We start from the raw sequence: 22,895 nt of genomic DNA, 5'->3' as shown, positions 1-22,895 counted from the left end.
TAATACACCTTAATACACCTGCATTACTACACCTTACTACACCTGCCTTACTACACCTGCCTTACTACACCTTAATACACCTGCCTTACTACACCTTACTACACCTTACTACACCTCCCTTAGTACACCTTAGTACACCTTACTACACCTCCCTTAGTACACCTTAATACACCTTAATACACCTGCCTTAATACCCCTTACTACACCTTAATACACCTGCCTTAGTACACCTTACTACACCTTACTACACCTGCCTTAGTACACCTTAGTACACCTTAGTACACCTTAATACACCTGCCTTACTACACCTTACTACACCTTAATACACCTGCCTTAATACACCTTTATACACCTTAATACACCTGCATTACTACACCTTAATACACCTGCCTTACTACACCTTACTACAATCAGTGAATACACCTGCTCTTACATTACACCTTTACTGTACACAAGCTTTACTACACCTTAATACACCTGCATTACTACACCTTACTACACCTTAATACACCTTCCTTACTACACCTTAATACACCTCCCTTAGTACACTTTAGTACACCTTACTACACCTCCCTTAGTACACCTTAATACACCTTAATACACCTGCCTTAATACCCCTTACTAGACCTTAATACACCTGCCTTACTGCACCTTACTACACCTTAATACACCTGCCTTAATACCCCTTACTACACCTTAATACAATTAGCAAGTCTTTTAAAGTACAACCTTTTACTACAATCCTTAATACACCTCGCCTTTTAGTACACATCTTGTAGCAAATTTCACCTTAATACACCTTAGTACACCTGCCTTACTCATACCTTACTACTAAGCACCTTTAATACACCTGCCTCTTAGTACACGCTTGTCCCACTACACCTTTTTACTACACCTGCCTTAGTACACCTTAATACACCTTAATACACCTGCCTTAGTACACCTTAATACACCTGCCTTAATACACCTTTATACACCTTAATACACCTGCATTACTACACCTTAATACACCTGCCTTAGTACACCTTAATACACCATAATACATCTGCCTTACTACACCTTACTACACCTTACTACACCTGCCTTACTACACCTTACTACACCTTACTACACCTGCCTTACTACACCTTAATACACCTTAATACACCTGCCTTAGTACACCTTAATACACCTTAATACATCTGCCTTAGTACACCTTAATACACCTTAGTACACCTGCCTTAACACACCTTAGTAACCTTCCTTTGCACACCTTAGTACACCTTAGTATTCCTGCCTTAGCACACTTTAGCACACCTTAGTACACCTGCCTTAGCACACCTTTAGCACAATCCTTAGCACATGACCCTTGCCTTTTAGCACACCTTAGTACAACCTTAGCACACCTTGCCTTGGCACACCTTAGTACACCTTTGTATACCTGCCTTAGTACACCTGCCTTGGCACACCTTAGTACATTTTAGTACACCTGCCTTGGCACACCTTAGTACCCCTTATTACACCTGCCTTAGTACACCTGCCTTAGTACACGTGCCTTGGCATACCTCAGTACACCTTAGTACACCTGCCTTAGCACACCTTATTACACCTTAGTACACCTGCCTTAGCACACCTTTAGCAAGCACTTAACGTCCTTAGCAACACCTTTAGTACACCTTTTAGTACACAACTGTTTTAAGAATAATCTTAGTACAGCTTTCTGCTCTTAGTACACCTTAGTACACCTGCCCTAGCACACCTTAGTACACCTGCCTTAGCACATCTTAGTACACCTTAGTACACCTGCCTTAGCACACCTTAGTACACCTTAGTACACCTTAGTACTAAGTACTTAGTACAGCTGCCCTAGTACACCCTCTTCTTCTGTACACCTTGCCTTAGCACACTTTTTAGTACACACCTTAGCACACATGCTTGAATAACATCTTAGCACACATTAGCACACCTGCCTTTGCATCATTTCCGTCTTTACCCCCCATCTCCCATTCTTTCCAATGGGAGCTAAGGAGATGGGGGCTTCCTTGAGGGTCCATAACTTTGTCCTACTCTGAACCACAAACTGCACTAAACTTGTGGGTAGCATAAGGACAGTCTCCTGATAATTCACTGGAAGTTTTGGTGCTGGGATATACCCAAAATGTACTTCCCTGCAGGCACCAATGTCCTGGTGCAAAAAAAATGTTTTGGTTGTGGTGGGGTGGCCGTCACCATGGGTAAGGGGGGCATCCAACTCCAGGTTTTGCTCTATAGGCTCCAGCTTGCCTTGTTACACCCCTGGACAGTAGGGCTGCACTGTCCTAAATATAGCAGAAGAGGACATGCTTTGGGCCGAATCTTAGGGCTATGCCCGCCCACCCGGCCAGGGCTTTGGGGAGATCATACAAGAAGATGCGTTGAATAGTAAAGGGCCAAAACGCGAGCCCTGTTTGACTCCCTTTTACCTGGACTGGGCTTGAGGAAATCCCCTATGGTCTTTCTTCACCTGGCATGAGTTTTGGGTGCAGTTGCTTCCATCAGGAAGAGCAGTCTTAACGATGTTATAGGGCTGCAAGTTTTCTCCTCCAGGAGTTTTTCTCTGTTCACCAAGCCTAATGCTCCCTCTTGAGGTCTAAAAAAAGGCCACACTTAGTTTGGAAGAGCTGTTCTTGGAGTATTTATTAGCTAGGTGGGCCAGAACATGGGCCTGGTCTAGTGTTGATTTCCCCTTGGAAAAGCCCACTTGTTCAGGGCCGAGCACATTGTTTTGCTTGACCCATAACTCTAATCTAGTTAGGAGAAGCTTAGCATATAGCTTCCCTATAATAGAGAGCAGGCTAATGGGTCGATAATTTGCTGGATCGTTTTGGTCACCTTTTTTTAATATTGGGACCAGCACGGAGGAAGTCCATGCCTTCGGCATTATCCCCTTTTCGTTGATCCTTGTAAAGAGATTTGCGAGCAAATCTGCCCACCATTGTGGGTTTGCTTTCAATATTTCGGGGATAATGGCATCGCTGCCTGGAGCCTTGTTTGACTTTAAGTTTTGTATCAAGGGGATGATCTCTTGACATGGGTGCTGTGTGGTTTCCGGGCTGTATGGCCGTGTTCTAACAGCATTCTCTCCTGACGTTTCGCCTGCATCTGTGGCTGGCATCTTCAGAGGATCTGATGTTTGGAAAAACAAGTGGAGTATATATCTGTTGGAGTGTCAGGGTGGGTGGAGAAACCTTGTCTGTGAGTAACAAAGAAGGCAACCAGGTCAATAGTTGAGGGCATCTGAATAGAAGTATGAGTAACAATGAAGACTACAGCATGGGCGTAACACTGGAGATAGCAAGGTCACTGGTGGGAGCATCTGAATAGAGGTATCCTGGCCTAGCTCCACACAAACACAGGATGACCATAGACAAAAGAAACAAAGGCCAGGATACCTCTATTCAGATGCTCCCACCAGTGACCTTACTATCTCCAGTGTTACGCCCATGCTATAGTCTTCATTGTTACTCATACTTCTATTCAGATGCCCTCAACTATTGACCTGGTTGCCGCCTTCTTGTTACTCACAGACAAGGTTTCCCCACCCACCCTGGACACTCCCCACACACCCCGGACAGATATATACTCCACTTGCTTTTCCAACATCAGATCCTCTGAAGATGCCAGCCACAGATGCAGGCGAAACGTCAGGAGAGAATGCTGTTAGAACACGGCCATACAGCCCGGAAACCACACAGCACCCAAGGATTCCCGCGCGTGAAAGCCTTCTGACTCCATCTCTTGACAATTCACCTGGTCCCAGTGCTTGGACCCACTGGGATTCTCGGCACTGTCGCCTATTGGCTTGATGGAGTTGGTTTCGGCAAACACTTTTGAGAAGTACTCACCCCATCTCTAAGGTGATATCTGCCCTAGGTGGTCCCTGGGGATAGTTTGTCCTGTTTATTATTGACCAGAATTTCTTTGTGTCATATGTTTGGGATGCCTTTAACAGCGATTCCCAATCAGCTACGATGCGGGCTTTGTGTTTTTGGCCCATGAGCAATTGGAGTTGTTGTTTAGTTTCTCCGATTTTTGTGAGGAGGAGGTCATGATGTGTAGAGCGATAATCATTGTAGAGAGAGCGTCTCTGTTTATTTATTATTATACACTCTTTGTCGAACCAGTTTGTAGGTCTGTCACTAGATTGCCTCGGTGTTTGTTGCCAATCATGTAATTTTGAAAAAATAGATTTTACAAAGGATTCAAACCCTATGATCGCCTCCTCAAGAACTAAGTTTTTGATTATCTTGCCTTTCATGGACAAAACTCCTTGGGAGCCTAGGATATCTATACACACCCCCTCCATCCTTCCGTTCCACTTCAATCTAGTACATTGTGGGTAGATTTGTTCGAGTGAGGAAGTATTTCTTCTATCCAATTCCAGGATAAGGTGGAGAGTAAGGTGATCACTCAGCAAGTAGTTGTCTACGTCAAATAGATCAATGCAACTTGCTATAAGGGGAGAGGTCCAGATGTAGTCTGGAGCCCCTTGATGAAGTGAAGGTGTATTCTCCTTGATTGTCATTTGTACTTCCTCTGGAATAACCTGTAGCCATCTGAAGTGGCATAAAAAGGATTTAAAAAATTCTATTCCTTGTGGTTCTCCACATTCTCATTTTCCTCACTTCTAAGCTCCTGTTTCTTCTGCTTTTTTTCCCAGTTCTGCACGTGTTTTGTTGCCTCTAGTGGTCAATTTTATATCACACAGATTTAAGTCCAGTGTATCACACTGCAGATTTAAACTGCAGGTTTTTCCGCCTGACATAAACCTGTGTGATATCAAATTGACCACTAGAGGGAGCAAAGCATGAGCGGAACCGACCTTCCTGCCCCCACCCTGCCGGTGGAAGAAACAAGAACTTACAAGCGAGGAAATATGAGAGTGCAGAAAAGCGTCTTGTAATCTGTGTGAGGGAAGCAAGGTTGTAGACGGTTACTAGATTGCTGTTAGGTCTCTTTAAAAAGTGGTCCTGTTAATCAAACTGAATGAATTTGTAGTGGCTTGCGCAGAGAGGAGCAAGATGAAAACATATTGACTCGCAGAGAGTTGCTGAATTTTTTTTCTTCCTTCCCTGGGCCTCTTGCACCCTTTTTGTAGAAGCTCACCAGTGCCGGAGCGATGAGTTCAGCTGCACCTCAGGGATGTGCATCCGCCTTTCTTGGAAGTGTGATGGTGACAACGATTGCCGGGACTGGTCTGACGAAGCCAACTGCACCAGTGAGTACTTCGTGCTCTACTTCTCTCCCCTTCTCCTTTTTTATCCTCACAACCATCCTGTGAGGTAGGTTGATCCGAGAGTGTGTGTGACAGACCAGAGGTCACTCAACAAGCTTCCTTGACACAGGGAAGACTCAAACCTGGATTTCCCAGATCCTGGTCCATTTTGTACTTGATGGCGCTTTGATGCACAGTCCTGATATTAGATGAAAATACATAAAGGCTTTCAATTAAGTATGCCTGATTTAGAATCCCCAAGATAGAGGATTCACCTTGGAGCGCTTTGGTGAAACAGGCTGTCATCCGGAAATCCCGCCTTCTTTTTTCTTCGGATTTTGACACTGATGCGCTGTTTTGCTGGGAAGAATTCTTTATAGATTTGACTTACCTGAGGGAGTCTTATAAGAAGAAGAAGAAGAAGAAGAGAAGAGTTTGGATTTATATCCCCCCTTTCTCTCCTGTAGGAGACTCAAAGGGGCTGACAATCTCCTTGCCCTTCCCCCCTCACAACAAACACCCTGTGAGGTAGGTGGGGCTGAGAGAGCTCGAGAAGCTGTGACTAGCCCAAGGTCACCCAGCTGGCGTGTGTGGGAGTGTACAGGCTAATCTAAATTCCCCAGATAAGCCTCCACAGCTCAGGCGGCAGAGCTGGGAATCAAACCCGGTTCCTCCAGATTAGATACACGAGCTCTTAACCTCCTACGCCATTGCCATAAGACATTTATGGCAATTTACTTTGTCCATGCCAAGACCTTATGCAACAACACTATATTCTTCCTGCTGTTTGTGTTTTATGTTATTGACACGTGTTTGTTGTTCATCTAAAAAGCCATCCGAAAGGTGGTGTAAGCCAGAGACCTGGGCCACAGTGTACCTGGAAGCAATGCTAGAGTGAAAGCTGCCTAATGTTGGCTCCACCCCCTAGCCACGCCTCTGGAATGCCCCTCCTATGCCAGCGATGGCATGGGATCGCTGATGCGGCACTCAGCATTGCATCTGACTGTCTCGGAGGGGTGCGAGGCCGTCTGCTGGTATATTTGCCCCTCTCCCAGGGTAAATGCCCAGGGAGGGCAAATCCACTGGCATAGTCCCACACTGCCACCAGCCTCTGGATTGGCCTGTAAGTCTAACAACTCTGTCAATCTTATTTTCATTTGGAGTTGAGGGAGAGCAGCTCACCTGCCACTAGTTTCTATTGCACATCTGTCCCCAGTGGTTTTCTTTCTTTATTAGATTTTACCCCCTTTTAAAAACCAGTGTGATGTAGTGGTTAAGAGCAGGTGCACTCTAATCTGATATGATTCCCTGCTCTGCCACTTGAGCTGTGGAGGCTTATTTGGTGAACCAGATTAGCCTCTGCACTCCAATACATGCCAGCTGGGTGACCTTGGGCTAGTCACAGTTCTTTGGGGCTCTCTCAGCCCTATCTACCTCACAGGATGTTTGTTGGGGGGGGGGGGGGGGGAAAGGAGATTGTAAGCCTCTTTGAGTCTCCTTGCAGGAGAGAAAGGGGGGATATAACTCCTACTCGTCGTCCTCCTGTTCTTCTTCTTCAGATGGAAATGCTGGGGATCAATCACAGGACCACAGGATCACATGTGAAGTACATGGTCCAAGTTTTATTTTCCTGCTAGATTGGGTGGTGGGGGAGTTTGGTTCAGTTTGCATTCAAGTGCCTGTCATGCCTTGGTAGTCGGTATTCTACCAGTGTGAATATGTAAGGGTGGCTTATCTTCCCCGTGAGTCTCCAAGAGTGTGTGATTATAGGAGAGGAACTACTTTAAAAAGCCTGGTAGGCTTTTTATATTTTTTTATTTTGTTAATCCCTGGTTTGAAATTATCAGAGGATAACAGTCATTTTAGCAAACCATTAATCTGGCAGCTCTGTAGGCTGTATTTATGACTCTTATCAAAAATAATTACATTTCACAGTGAATACTTAATAGAATATTACTGCCGGAAGAGGTTGTAGCTCAGAACAGCAGCTGAGCTCATCACTGGCTTGTCAGCAGTAAGGAGCATGCAATTCAATTAAGCCGAACATGACTTGCTTGCCTGATAAAAAGGTATCTTAAAAAAAAAAGAATAGGTGGCTGTACATCTAGATTTGGGAGCCATTATTTAGGTTCAGAGAGCCACGTAGTTTTTTTGGCACTCAGGAAAGTAAACTTTTGGTTGCCCCTTTCTGTCTGCCGGATGAGTATCAGGTATTCTTCCTCTGGTAGCAATCTCCTGGGAGTCCCTGGCCCCAAAAGTATCTGGTTAGCCACAACCAGGGCCAGATCTTTTTCTGCCCTGTCCCCAGCCTGGTGGAACGCTCAGTCAGCTATAATACTCAGGCCCTGCGGGGCCTGGCTCAGTTCTGCAGGGCCTGCAAGACAGAGGCCCCTTCTCTTACCTAAATAAGTGTTGTGCCTCTACTGAGAATCACCAAGAGACCCTTAGAGTAAATGGCTTCTGAAAACACTAGGTGTTACAATTAAAATTTCTAGGCACCACGGCATCCTGGCGCCTGGGATTTGTTGAGCCCTGCCTTATACCACAATGGCTACTTCTCAGTCTATCCAAGGGCTCTAAAGTTTGTGGTTACTCTGCTTTGTTCATTGGCTACCGTTTCAGCCACCCCCTCCCCACAACTGATATCTTGTCCCCCTGTGGCTTACTGATCGCTTGACCTTTCTTTCCTCCTGCCTCCTTTTCCGACCTGTGGCCTCTTGCACCATCTCCGTTCTCATGGACTTCCTGGATATCTTTGCTTTCAGCAGTGTACCACACCTGCGAAGCCTCCAGTTTCCAGTGCCACAATGGCCACTGCATCCCTCAGAGGTGGGTGTGTGACGGCGACGCTGACTGTCAAGATGGATCTGATGAGGACCCGACCATCTGTGGTATGGCAAACTTTTCCTGGCGGTGGGGAAGGAGTAAAAGAGGGCCCTCCTTTCTCTCTCTCCCATCCAGTTTGCTGCCTATCTTAGAAACAAACAAGATGTGACTTAGTTCTCTTGAATGTGACCTGCAGCCAAGAAAATGTTCATTGATTGATTTCTTAGAATCCTTTGGCATTCTTTCATCCCACCCCACCCCACCCCACCCCACCCCTTGCCCTCTTTTCCTTGGCTTTCTTTGATTGGGGAATAGAAGGCTCAGAGTCTCAGGTGCAACATTTATCCCACTTCCATTTAACTAGGATCTTTGTGATTCCGACAGGGACATGCAAAAGTTCAGTTCTCCAGGCTCACAAGTGTTTTGTTTGTGTTTGGAATTTTTCTCTTGCTGCCAGAGCAGGCTGTTGTGTCTCGTTTCAGTTCAAGTCTGAAATTTGCCTGTGCGTAATCCACCACGCCTGGCCCCAGAGGAGCACTTAACATTCTTACAGGCATATTGAAGCTTGTCCAGCATTAAAAGGTTTGCTGTGCAAATTCTCTTGTTGCTGTTCTTAAAATAATTTGCAGAGAAAAAGTGCAACGGCTTCCAGTGTCCCAATGGAAGTTGCATTCCTTCCAGCAAGCGCTGTAACGGAGCACAGGACTGCGCGGACGGTTCTGACGAGCAACACTGTGGTAAGGACGATGGTGGGATAGGGAGATAATGGAGGGCTATAAATCCAGATCTGATAATGGAGATAATCTCAGGGCTATAAATCCAGATCTGATGGATCCAGTTTCACTCCTACCTATCTGATTGCCAGAATACCTTTAAATTCCCCAGTGAAACTGGAGACTCAGCAGCTATGCCTTACTTACTTATTTATTTATATAGTCATTGGCCAGGATACTGTGAAATATGAAAAATACAATAATCATACAAAATAAGTATTTCAATGGATACGCATTAAATATTAACTTGAAATTTCTCATCAGTTTAGTATTAAAAAGATAATATTTATTTATTTATTTATTTATTTATTTATTTATTTATTTATTTATTTATTAGGCTTTTATACCGCCCCATCTCCGGAGCGCTCTGGGCGGTGTACAGCATATAGGGATACAATATAAAATAAGTAAATACAATATACAATATAAAATAAGTAAACATTTAAAAGCAGCGATAAAAAATTACAAATTACAAAAATTACAAATTAAACCTACAACGTTTAATACTTCAAAATTAGTTTACTGATATACCTGTATATTGTTCCCTACATTAACATGTTGACGAACTTTAATCACATAAGCACAGAACTGCAGCCTGTATAGAAGTGCGACGATCAAATAAGGGTGACCCATAAACTTATGTAAACAGGGATGGATAAGCTGAATGTGAGCTGCTTCAGGCAGAGATCAGTGAAATAGAATGTGGTTGATTGATTCTACCTCTTTTAACTCACATGGACGTATCCATGTCTTCTGCTGCCTCCTGCCCCGAAAGTCATCCACCCACTTTCGCTCCACTTTTATAGCATGCTGGATTCCATCTGTGCTGCCCAGCAGGCTGGAAAGGGACAAACTAAAGGGACCAGGAAGTCAACTGCTGGCAGAAGCTCAGCTCCTGGACTTCCCCCTTTGTCAGGGGTGTTAGTTCTGTAGCATCCATCAGCAGACCAATTTGTGTCCTGTATGGGACTTTGGGTTATTTCGCCCTTTCCTCTTCTTCCCCTTTTACCTTTCCTTTGTCCGACTCTCCACAGAGCCCCTCTGTACTCGTTACATGGATTTTGTGTGTAAGAACCGGAAACAGTGCTTGCTGCGTTCCATGGTGTGTGACGGCACCAGACACTGTCAAGACGGCTCAGATGAAGACCCAGCATACGCCGGCTGTAGTAAGCGTGGAGGAAGGGCTGGGGTTCTTGGGTAGCACCTGTGGCTGGGATGGAGAAAGTCTTTTGCTCGATTGCTGGAAATTCTGGTTGAAAGTGCTTGGGTGACCAGCACTGGGGATGAGGTTTCTCTGCCTAAGAAGAAGAAGAAGAAGAAGAGGAAGAGGAAGAGGAAGAGGAAGAAGAAGAGTTTGGATTTATATCTCCCCTTTCTCTCCTGTAGGAGACTCAAAGGGGCTTACAATCTCCTTGCCCTTCCCCCCTCACAACAAACTGTGAGGTGGGTGGGGCTGAGAGAGCTCTGAGAAGCTGTGACTAGCCCAAGGTCACCCAGCTGGCGTGTGTGGGAGTGCACAAGCTAATCTGAATTCCCCAGATAAGCCTCCACAGCTCAGGCAGCAGAGCGGAGAATCAAACCCGGTTCCTCCAGATTAGATACATGAGCTCTTAACCTCCTACGCCACTGCTGGAGTTATATCCCACCTTTCTCTGCTGTAAGGAGACTCAAGGTGGCTTACAAGCTCCTTTCCCTTCCTCTCCCCACAACAGACACCTCGTGAGGTAGGTGGGGCTGAGAGAGTTCAGGAGAACTGAGAGAGTTCAGGAGAATCCCTACTGTATCATGACAGCTCGCTGGGTGACCCGGGACCAGCCACTCCCTGTCAGACTGACATTCCACCCAGGATTGTCAAGTGACTAAAATGGAGGAGAGGGGAATGACGTAAGCTGCTTTCGTCCCCGTTGGGGAGAAGAGCAAGGAGTAAATGAACTAAATAAATAAGTATAGCTGTTGCTTTAGAACAGAGTCTCTGGACGTTTGCTTGGACTGTGTGGGGAAAGTGAAACAGTTTTTGTTGATGCACAAGCATGGGATTTTAAAAAGAAGTTGGTTGTGTTCTTTACAGCCGAAGATCCGGAGTTCTACCGCACTTGCGACCTCTTCAGCTTCCAGTGCCAGAACGGCATGTGCATCAGCTTGGTGTGGAAATGCGACGGCATGGACGACTGCGGGGACGACTCGGATGAGGCCAACTGTGGTGAGTGGGGGGCCCTTTCTCAGATAAATAGCAAAAGATTTCCCCCTTGCTCTGGTCAACATTTTTGCCGCTGAGGTTGCGTGCGGCTTGGGGTGGGGCCCATGAGACCTCCCTAGGTGTGAAGGCATGGGCCTGCTTCAGACAAGCTTCCTGATTAGATGCTTTGCCATCAATAGATGGGCTGCTGCACTCTTTTGCATCATGCAAATGGCCGGAAAATGGGACGGTCTGTTTGGTGGAGCACCTACCTCGCCAGTCCTGTCTGTTCCACAGCAGTGGGGTATATTGTGCTTATTTAGAGCAAGGCCTAGATCTTTTCCTACTCTTCTTTCCTTGAGAGCCAGCGGGATGGAGTGGTTAAGAGCAGGTGGATTCTAATCTGGAGAACCAGGTTTGATTCCCCACTCCTCCACCTGAGTGGCAGAGGCTTATCTGGTGAACCAGATGTGTTTCCACACTCCTACATTCCTGCTGGATGACCTTGGGCTAGTCACAGTTCTCTCTGAACTCTCTCAGCCCCACCTACCTCACAAGGTGTCTGTTGTCTAAACTCTTCTTATCTTCTTGCCAGAAAACCCAACCGAAGCCCCAAACTGCTCCCGGTACTATCAGTTCCAGTGCGAGAACGGCCACTGCATCCCAAACAGGTGGAGATGTGATGAAGAGAACGACTGTGGAGACTGGTCGGATGAGAAAGAATGTGGGGGTAAGAGCGAGTGAGCTTCCATTCCAGGTTATTTGGCACAGTTTGGGACCTCGTGACAGGAAAATATGTTTCTGCCATCCCTTCTGAGTGATGCTTTTGCAACTGTTTGTTTATATTTATACTCTGCCTTTCTCACAAATGGGGATCCAAAGGATCTTTCTCCTCTCCATTTTATCCACACAGCAGCCCTGTGAAAGGACGTGACCCAAGTCACCTAACAAGCTTCTAGGGCAGTGGTGGCGAACCTTTGGCACTCCAGATGTTATGGACTACAATTCCCATCAGCCCCTGCCAATTGGCCATGCTGGCAGGGGCTGATGGGAATTGTAGTCTGGAGTGCCAAAGGTTCGCCACCACAGTTCTAGGGCAGAGTGGAGATTCGAACCTGCATCTCCCAGTTCCTAGTCTGACACTTTAACCACTACACCACAGTGGATCTAGAGTGTGCACAGTTTCTTCAGTCACCATCTGAAGTTTGCACAGACTCTCTCTGCAGCATCCAATGTGACTCTTACAGAGCAGCTACTTTGCTGTATTGCCAGTCCAAAAAACGACTTGTTCCAGAGTTACCCTTTTGATTTCAATTATTCTTATTCTCCGAACGATTGACTGGGGGCTAAAAGAATATTTTACATTATAAACTGCAATAAAATTATTTCTTGAAAAAGGACAGAATTACATTGGAATATATATTTTTACATACATTAATATGAAATCTTAAAGGAAAAAAATACCTTGTTTCATAGACTTTGATCTTGGATCCCTTTTCCGTATCACTGAAACTGAATGAGCAAACGTTTGCAAATATGTTGATTTCAAATTTGGTCGGGCCATTGGGGAAATCAAATTTTTTTGGTGCTGCATGAGGTTATTGGCTGCCAGTTGAACATCTTTTCTGTAGACCAGAAGAGAAAAATGTGCTTAATGACAAGAATCCAGTGTCCTAGCTGGGGGAGGGGGCCCCTGGCAAAATCCACGTTCTGGGCAAAACTAATCAAAGCCAGTGAAATATAGCTGGTGCTACACAGAGAAGTAGCTTAGATGACTTTCAAAAGGGTGTGAAAGACAAAAGAGTCCATTGGATGCAGTTAGCAGTGGAACCTCCATCTTCAGAGGCAGTATATCTCTGATTACCAGAGGTGGGGCAAAACAACTGGTTGTTTGTTGCCTTCACGCCTGTTTCCCAGAGATATCTGGCTAGCTGCTGCTGGAAACAGGACTGTGGACTAGATGGTTCCACAGTCTGGTCGAGCAATCTCTTGCTTTCTTGGTGGAATTCGACGTCAGATCACAGGCAACTAACTGCAACCCCTATAAGTGTTGTCAAGACGCATGAACAGTTGTGGTTTACCATTGCTTGCCTCTGTTTTCGGACCCTGGACTTCCTTGCTGGTCTCCCATCCAAGTACTCACCATGCTCAATCCTGCTTAGCTTCCAAAATCTGGCAAGATTGGGCCAACCTGGACCATTCGGAACAGGGCATTCTTAGTTCATTTCTCACATAACCCAAACATGTTGGTTTTATTTCAAGGTTCCGAAATCATTCCCATCACTACATCAGCCCCTGCCACGTGTTCGCCTAACCACTTCCGGTGTAATAGTGGGGCTTGCATCATGAACAGCTGGGCTTGTGACGGGTACCGGGACTGTGCGGATGGCTCTGACGAGGAAGCCTGCCCCACGGCTTGTAAGACTCCATCATTAGCTACTGATATGATTCCCCTTTGCAGTCTTTATAAAGCTCTGTCTGTGTGTGAGGTTGTGTCCTAGAGAACTTACATTCTACACTGGATTGGAAGTACACTTGAGGTGCAGAGGGAGGTCAGAGATTTGCAGATAAGGAATGAAACTGGGTATATGTGGTGATTCTGAGTGTCTTGGGGTTGGTCAATACAGAGAGAAGAGAAGAGTTTTGGATTTATATCCCCCCTTTCTGTCCTATAAGGAGAGTCTAGGTCCGTGGTGGTGAACCTTTGGCAGTCCAGATGTTATGGACTACAATTCCCATCAGCCCCTTCCAACATGGCCAATTGGCCATGCTGGAAGGGGCTGATGAGAATTGTAGTCCATAACATCTGGAGTGCCAAAGGTTCGCCACCACTGGTCTAGGTGGTTTACAAGCTCCTTTCCCTCTCACCCCCACAACAAACACCCTGTGAGGTGGGTGGAACTGAGAGAGCTCCAAAGAACTGTGGCTAGCTCAAGGTCACTCAGCAGGAATGCAGGGGTGCGGAAACACATTTGGTTCACCACATAAGCTTCTGCCACAAAAGTGGAGTTGTGGGGAATCAAAGCTGGTTCTCCAGATTCGAATCCACCTGCTCTTAATCACTACACCACTCTGGCTTGTTGGGATTCGCCTGTGAGAAGATTACCAACAGCAGACCAGCATGCCTCAAGTCACAGTTCATTGATTTCTGCTGTCTCTCTTTGAGGTGTGCTTGGGCTATTCTGGGATGCACTTTTAATCCAGTACTTCTCATTCGCATCCTCTCCTCTAGAAATAGAGCAAGCATCAAACTAAAGCACATTCCAGAATCATCTGCTGCTCATAGAGGTTCCATGACAAAGTTGTAAGGGAAGGTCTCTCTGAAGCTATTCCATGTTGACCTGCGTTGCTTCGGGGAGAGTTAGGCAGTAACAGAGCAGATGATTTTACCTCAGTTCGGACATGATGCAGAACTGTTGTTGATTTTAACTATGTTTAGTTTAGGAAATCTGGATTTGCCTCCCAGATGATCAGTCATATCCAGGTTTACCTCAACAAACGTAACTTGAGCCTGTGATTTGTTTTAGTCTGTGAAACCAAGTTTCCGCTTGTAGTCCGTCGCTCAAAGGTTGCCTATGGTTCTTCAGCTCTCATTCAGATCCTAGCGTCAAATCCTGGTTCACTGGACCCCCTAGCTAACTGAAGTTGGATGTGTGTGTGTGTGACCTGCATTTGAATTGTCACAAACAGGTTGAGTTGTTGGTTTAAACCCTAGTTCCATATACCATTTGAACCAAGCAAAAGTAGCTGATCCAAAGCAAACTCTATGCTGGGGATAATTAGGAAAGGAGTTGATAATAAAACTGCAAGGATTGTCATGCCCTTATATAAAGCAGTGGTGCGACCGCACTTGGAGTACTGTGTTCAGTTCTGGTCGCCACATCTCAAAAAGGATATCGAAGAGATAGAAAAAGTGCAGAGAAGGGCAACGAGGATGATTGAAGGATGAGAGCACCTTTGCTGCCAGCCTGGGATTAGAGCACCATTGAAAATGCTGGGGGGAAGAATTAGGACTAATAAAAGGAAACACTTCTTCACGCATCGTGTGATTGGTGTTTGGAATATGCTGCCACAGGAGGTGGTGATGGCCACTAACCTGGATAGCTTTAAAAAGGGCTTGGACAGATTTATGGAGGAGAAGTCGATCTATGGCTACCAATCTTGATCCTCCTTGATCTCAGATTGCAAATGCCTTAGCAGACCAGGTGCTCAGGAGCAGCAGCAGCAGCAGCAGGCCATTGCTTTCACATCCTGCATGTGAGCTCCCAAAGGCACCTGGTGGGCCACTGCGAGTAGCAGAGTGCTGGACTAGATGGACTCTGGTCTGATCTGGCAGGCTAGTTCTTATGTTCTTATGTTCTTTAAGCTGCCCTTCTAAAGCAAATCATCAGGAAAGGCCAGAGGAAGACTTGACTCAGTATTCTGAGACTGCCGCGGTCTTCCTTGTCTCTTATTCAGGCCGAGGCTGCCCTCTGGTGGCACGTGAAGCTACGTGTGATATTCTAGGCTTGCAAAATGTTCAGAAAAGGGGATGCGGGTACAGCTCCATGCAAACACAGTATCCAGTTTCGTGTCCAGCAATGGGTCCTTTATAATGGCTTTCCCTTCCTGCTGCCCAGTGATTGGTGCATCTTCTACGTCGTCCAGCTTGGCCGGCCGTTGCAGTCGATTTGAGTTTGAGTGCCAGGAGATGAAGAAGTGTGTCCCCAACTGGAAGCGCTGCGACAACTTGAAAGATTGCCAGGATGGCACGGATGAGTTGAATTGCCGTAAGTGGAATAGCGGCTGTCGCCTTCCTGTTCCATGAACTGCCCCTGCCTGTCCCTTAGATTGGCTAGCAGGACCATCAGATGTGTCCGCTGTCGCCTTATCTGTCTGGCTGCTCTTTCCTTCCTTCATGATAGCAGTAGTTGTTTGCAGGTATCCAAGGAGCAGTTCATATTTCTGCACAGGTTAGGCCAAATTGTCCCCTTTTGGGAAGGGGCTGTGACTCAGTGGAGGAGTTTTTGCTTTACTTCAAAGTCCCAGGTCCAATCCCCAGCATCTCCGGTTGAGAGGACCGGGCAGTAGGTACCAAGACTTCATTCTGAGCCTTGTAGAACCACTGCTAGTCCCTGGCATTTCCAGCTGAAAGGGTCTGCAACCTGCGGCTCTCCAGATGTTCAGGGACTACAATTCCCATCAGCCCATGGTGGCAGGGGCTGAATGGGAATTGTGGTCCATGAACATCTGGAGAGCCGCAGGGTGCAGACCCCTGAGATAGTAAGTGAAAGACCTCTGCCTGGGACCGGGGAGAGCAGCTGCCAGTCAGAGTTGACAATACTGACCTGGATTTGTGAAGGGTCTGATTCAGTACAAGGCAGTTTAAGTAGCGATTGTGTCTCAAAGGAAAGACTTCTGCTTTGCACGCAGAAGACCCCAGGTTCAATCCCCGACAATCCCATTGGAATTTTAATAATAATAATAATAATAATAATAATAATAATAATAATAATAATAATAATAATAATAATACCTCTAATATCCTAGGTCCTTGGGAAGGACTCGATATTCAGATGAATTCCAGACACATGTGCTGTGTTGTTATGTGTATTATTATTATTATTATTATTATTATTATTATTATTATTATTATTATTATTATTATTATTATTTGATTTAATATCCCATCTTATTCCCAAAGGGCAATCAGGCGCGTACAGTATAAAATATCTTATATAAAAGCATACAAACAATTTTAAAAAAACAATTCTGGCCTAAACAATTATGTCCTAAAACAGTTATGTCCCAAAAACAGTGTCCCACAAACCCCTTACGCTAACCCTCCCAGTAAGAATAATGGGTCCCGATGGTGTTAGGGGACCCATATAAAGCAGAGCGCGGGAGGGGGGCACTTTAAACAGTTAAGTTATGGGCATGAGGGCTGCTTAAAAATTGTAAATTCAATGATAGTTTTAATTGTCATTGATTTATATGTATAATTTTCACTACATGATGTAATTCACTACCCTGACTGAGCCTGACTGTAGTCAGAAAAGAGTGGGCTAGAAATCTAATAATAATAACAACAACAACCGTGAACTAGCTAAAAGAACTAGCAGTCAGGGATATTAAACAAAATTAAATAATAATAACAATCTGGGTAACAATTGTAACGAAGGCTCCACAACCAGTTAAACAACTGGATAGCTGTGATAGTAAGCAAGTTAAATAATAATGGAAATGTAATAAAAGGACCAGGCAGTAGGTGATGTAAAGGCTTCAGCCTAAAATGCTGCAAGGAGCAGCTGCCAGCCTGAGTAGACAATACTGACTTTGATGGATCAAAAAAGTCTGACTCAGTATAAGGCAGCTTCATGTGTTCATGTTGGAGCAATCCACAGCTGGAAGGACCTCGAGGACCTCCCTAGGAACAAACCTCCTGTTTAAGAACCCAGAGCTGCTACTGCTCAGAGTAGACAGTAGAGTCAGGTGAACTGGGGTGGGAGGGGTGATAATATCAGGAATCATAACGCTCTCTTGTCCGGCCAGCTACACAGAGTACCTTGACATGCCCCAGTGGGTTTAAATGTGAAGATGGGGAGACTGGTTTCCAAGGTGGCGGAGCTGCGTGACTACTTCCTGATTGCCTGTGATAGCAGTGATGAGAGAAATTAGACTGGTAAGCCTCAGAAAATGCAAATCTCCTGTTATCTTCTGTACTGATGTGGAGTTGCATATCGAGGCAGAGGAGAGCATCCATAAATGCCCGCTTTCTTTTGCACTTGCAGGAATCTTACTTTTCTTTCAGTTTAATATTTTTTCTCTTTTGTGTATACATTTCTGTATTTCTTCAGTCCATTTTATCTCATGTTTCCATTCCTTCCCTTCAAACAACAACATTTGGTATTGAGTTTGGTGAGTAGCTGTGTTCATTTCTAATAGTGAAACAAAATAATAAGTCCACTAGCAATGTACATTTTTCCCCAGGGTGGTTTTATAAGTCAAAGCTCACTGATACAAATAGGAATCAAGATTCACCAGCCCCCTGATTTCTAAGTCTGAAAGTGGGAAGGGGTGTAAGAAAGAAAAGTCAGTTGGATTGTGGGTGCAGTAATAATAGTCCAAGAAGTGATCAGCTTTGGAGCTGAGAGATATGCACAGAATTGAAAAATGCAGAAAATTAGCATCAGTAAAGAGATAGCAACCCCATGTCTATGGAGAAATAACAAAATCCACCAGACCATGGCCACCTGTATTCCAGAAAACCTCACAGCAACCAGTCCCATGTTCCTTTGTCTTTAGGAACTTGTGCCAATGTATTGAGAACAAAGCAGGTGCATTGGCTGAAGTCACGTCCCCAGACTTGTTGATCCTGTAGGTAATTTTGTAAGATTTTGAGAAAGGGTGGTGGCCATAAACAAACACTTAGAGGGCCAACTCCAATGAGGTTGATTAGGTGGAGAATCTCTCAGGGATTACATGGCACGGGTGTGATCTGAATCTAGATCTCCCAGATCTTCTGCCCTCTACATCAAGTTTTCAGCTGTGTAAAGCATTGGGGCTATTGGGGAATATTTATCCTCTTTAGAAATGGACAGCAGGGCAGGATTTAAAGCAAATGAGAGTTTGAAGAACCAGGACAAAAGGAATTTTTCTCCTAAGCAGACTCCCCACAACACATGACCCGGCTAGCTGCCTCCTTTTAGCTGCTCTTATCTAAAGTCCCAGGCTGCAGCAAAAAATGAACTTTTGTTGAGATCCCTTAAAAGCCGCGTACACAGCTGGCTATATTTTGTACCCCAGACCCATTGTTCAGGTTTTGCACTGTGAGTCACAGACCTCTCAGAGAGAGTTGTGGTTTTAATGTTGTTTTTTCCAACTTCTTCTTTCCTCCACTTCCAGTATTAGCCCTACAGACAAAATGCTATTTTGCCAGCAAAATCTGACCTTGATTCATTCCAGCTTAGATAATGACAACACTAATAGTAACGACGCTTCCGCCCTGGTGCCTTGGGAGTCGCCATTTTCCTTTACAGCTCAGAGGCTGCAGAACATCAATCAGTTTTAGTTCTTTTTTTAATTAAACATGATCTGGGGAGACTGCTCTGGCGTTTCTGTTCATTGGACCACCGCAACTTACCGCCCTGGCCAGAATTCTAAAGAGAAGTGTGGTTCTTTCAGTATCCGTGGATGTACCGCTTGGTTCTTTTGGTACCTTCCCTGTGATTTGGGATGAGCAGAGCTGATCTTGCAGAGCAGATAAATCATACTATGCAAAATTTCAGGTCAGTATGGAGAGGATTGTCATTTTGCTTTCTTTCCTTTCCACATCCAAATCTCCTTATTCATGGAGTAAACTAGTATGCCAAGGCGCGTTTTATAATTTCAGTCTCAGGTGTGCTTAATTTTCTAAATGCCTTTCTTTTTCCTGTATCTTCACAATTTATCTTAATCTGTAGATTATCTCTTTTGTTCTGTCTCATCATTCCTTCATAAAGGGATGTGACTTGGGGGCCATCATAAAAGCAACAATACTCAAAAAAGCAGCAGACAATGTCAGGTTTCTCACTTAATCAGGTCCTACGCATTTTGTATGTAAGCAAAAGAATGTGTGGGGCAACCTAAAAAAGGGCCTGACGCTGACTGAGCATGTTCCACGCAGGCACAGAAGGCTGAGTTAAAAGGAGAGGATTTGAAGCCAGTAGCATCTTAGAGACCAACAAGATTTTTTGTGTTTCAGAGGGTAGCCAGCTAAATTTTAGTCCAGTGGCACCTTTCATCCTGCCAGTTTGGTGAAATGCATGCCAGGTGTATTAACATCAGAGTTGATCTGTGGAGCCATTTTAGTGGCCTTGCTGGGCTTGAGCACACTGCATGTCTTGCAGCTGCAATTTGTGTTTCAATTCCATCTCCAAATCAATGCTTTTGTATTCTGTTCCCTAGATGATACCTTCCTGTCTATAAAGTGCAGAACTCTCCAGTGGACAGCCGACTCTCAGGGATGTTACTCTAACCTGACTCGCCTAAAGATGCCAGTTGGATCCTGTGTCTACAATATCCACTACAGGTAGCCTGGCCCGGTTTAACATTCTGGTAGCCCTAACTTCTGCAGGAATCGATCTTGTGCCTAAAATCAAGCCACATGCGTATGACCAACTAATTGAGTTGCACGTATCAGTAATGACAGTGGCACTGCCATATGGCAGATCACAGGTAGCCCATTACCAATCATGCTAAATAGTTACTACAACAAGCTGTAGTCATTGATACCATTGTTGAAAGAAGTGAATAAGTCTCAACATGGTGACTGATCTGGCTGCTGAAGCCGTTTCAGAACTTGAGCTATTCAGGTGTCTTGTTTCAATTGTAAAACTATAAGCCAAGAAATTTATTTGGTGGGAGTGTGGTTGATTCCTAATTTCATCTGCATCTGTGGCTGGCACAGATGCAGGTGCGGTGAAACGTTAGAACAAGATCCACCATTACCACGGCCACATTGCAGCCCGAAACCCACCAGAACCAGTTGAATCCGCCGCGGAAAGCCTTCGGTATTAATACTTGTTGTTCTTGTCTTTTTGAATTCCTGAACCCAGGGTGGTTGGAGAAAGTGTGTGGAAATCTCTAGAAACCCATAGCAACAAAACCAGCAGCGTCTTGAAAGTATTGAAACCAGATTGCACATACCAGGTCAAAGTTCAGGTCCAGTGCCTGACCAAGGGTTACAACAATAATCAATGACATCATCACCTTGGCGGGACTTGTGAAGGATGTAAGTCACAAACCACAGATATCGTATTATTATTACATATTATTATTATTATTATTAGTTGATACAAAACAGTTACACACAGCAAGCAAGATCAATATGCTGGATTTTGTATTACATCACACGCCGGACACTTCCCAAGCATCTGTGGACTGTGCGGATGTATCGACGAATACATGCAGAGCCGAAAGGTGGCCTTTTGCAGCTGACATATGGTGCATTTTGTCAGCCAAATTGCTTTTAAGTGCCGCTTCAAGATCTTTTAGGCACTGCACCCAGTGTGCCGGACACCACTGGGACCACCTTTTACTGGTTTAAAATGGTGCCAGAGTCTTGTAGTGCAACTTTAAATCCTGGTATATCGTGTAAGTTTTTTTTTCCAGTTGCTTCTCATCAATCCTGCTGTCACCAGGAATTGGTAAATTATTATTATTATTATTATTATTATTATTATTATTATTATTATTATTATTATTATTATACATATTATTATACATATTATTATACATATTATTATTATTAATTTAATTTATATACCGCCTAACTCGGGAGGGCTCTGGGCGTGTGTACAAATATAAAACACATATAAAACATCATAGGCATCCATAAATTATAATAAAACAGCAGTTATAATACATATCTAGATGGCATGCCCTCCTAAATCTGATCCTTTTTAGTACAAGAGGGGGAGAGGTCCCGATGGTAAGGAGGAACCCTCCCTGCACGAGGCCAACACCATCCTGTAAAAATGGGTTCAGTTACCCTTGCTGTTGGGTATTTTCCACACTGTGTACAAGCGCCATCCTAGCCCAAGGATCTGTACTTTGTCACTGAAGTTAAGCTGTGGACATTCATTTTGTGGTTGGCTATTCACTCTCCCATTGTAGCAGCTATTTTGTGGTGCAGCTTATTTTGTTTCTAAAATTCACCATGCCGTGGTCAGACTTCCCAAATGTGCCTACAGATCTGAAAAAAAGCTTGGGGACTCCTGGTATAACCGATAGTTCCCTACATTGGCAAAGCAGGGGCATATATTGTTCGTGTGTGTGTGTGTTTCCCTTGTAGTGTCTCTCTCCTTCCTAAAAGGAGCTTTAACTGAACTCTTATTACTTCTGTCCTGACAAGAACAGACTCAGATGCCTCTAATCCTGCCTTTCTCTCTTCCAAACTCTTCTGCCAGTGCCGGATCCTCCCCAGCATCTTCAGTTGTCGTCAAAGAGAGAAGCTGAAGATGTCGTGATTTGCCAGTGGGCACCGCCAGCTAATAGCCATGGCCTGATAAGAGAATATGTTGTAGGTATCATTAAGCTGCATTCTGACGCCAATCCCGAAAGGAGAATCTTTTAGAACGTAGAGGAAGTTATGATAGCATTGCTGGGAAGCACGGATCTGTGTCCTTTGATTATGTGGTGGGTCGTGGGTTCCCAGTTCGGTCTCAGCTCTGGCCCTGGTGGAATGCTCTGTCAAATGAGACCAGAACCTGCAGGTCTGCAGCTATTCTGCCAGGCCTATGGTTGAAGGCACCAGTGGTGTTTCTTATTCCTTCCTTCCTTCCTTCCTTCCTTCCTTCCTTCCTTCCTTCCTTCCTTCCTTCCTTCCTTCCTTCCTTCCTTCCTTCCTTCCTTCCTTCCTTCCTTCCTTCCTTCCTTCCTTCCTTCCTTCCTTCCTTCCTTCCTTCCTTCCTTCCTTCCTTCCTTCCTTCCTTCCTTCCTTCCTTTCTTTCTTTCTTCCTTCCTTCCTTCCTTCCTTCCTTTCTTTCTTTCTTTCTTTCTTTCTTTCTTTCTTTCTTTCTTTCTTTCTTTCTTTCTTCCTTTCTTCCTTCTTCCCTTCCTTTTTCCTTAGTTAGATTGATTTCACTGTGATGGGTTGCCATGCCAGAAACTGAAATTGTCTGTATTTTAATGCTGTCTGTTACTGTAAACCAGAGGTGGGATCCAACCAGTTCTCACCACTTCTCTAGAAGTGGTTACTAATTTTTTCTGAGTGCCAAGAAGGGGTTACTGAAGCAACCTCCCTGCCCAATAGGGGCTGGAGGTGCGTGTGTGCGGCAGCGCCACTGTTGGAATCCCACCACCATCAGAACCTGTTATTAAAATTTTTGGATCCCGCCACTGCTGTAAACCCCCTTTGGAAGGTCTT

At 44.9% G+C, this 22,895-nt stretch overlaps 1 protein-coding gene across 1 annotated transcript in view; it reads left to right on the top strand.

The window, feature by feature from the left end:
* Positions 1–22,895, top strand: part of SORL1 (sortilin related receptor 1) — a 114,180-nt gene that overhangs the window by 74,691 nt on the left and 16,594 nt on the right. The window contains 13 exon segments of the mRNA XM_048512467.1: positions 5,117–5,236; positions 7,999–8,124; positions 8,689–8,796; positions 9,867–9,998; positions 10,901–11,032; positions 11,604–11,738; positions 13,271–13,426; positions 15,628–15,777; positions 17,540–17,592; positions 17,594–17,669; positions 19,934–20,057; positions 20,584–20,759; positions 21,937–22,049. Coding sequence (XP_048368424.1) covers positions 5,117–5,236; positions 7,999–8,124; positions 8,689–8,796; positions 9,867–9,998; positions 10,901–11,032; positions 11,604–11,738; positions 13,271–13,426; positions 15,628–15,777; positions 17,540–17,592; positions 17,594–17,669; positions 19,934–20,057; positions 20,584–20,759; positions 21,937–22,049 — 1,601 coding nt within the window.

The sequence above is a fragment of the Sphaerodactylus townsendi genome, linkage group LG12 (genome assembly GCF_021028975.2).
Source record: "Sphaerodactylus townsendi isolate TG3544 linkage group LG12, MPM_Stown_v2.3, whole genome shotgun sequence".
NCBI lineage: Eukaryota > Metazoa > Chordata > Lepidosauria > Squamata > Sphaerodactylidae > Sphaerodactylus > Sphaerodactylus townsendi.
This window is presented reverse-complemented; position numbering and strand designations above follow the sequence as displayed.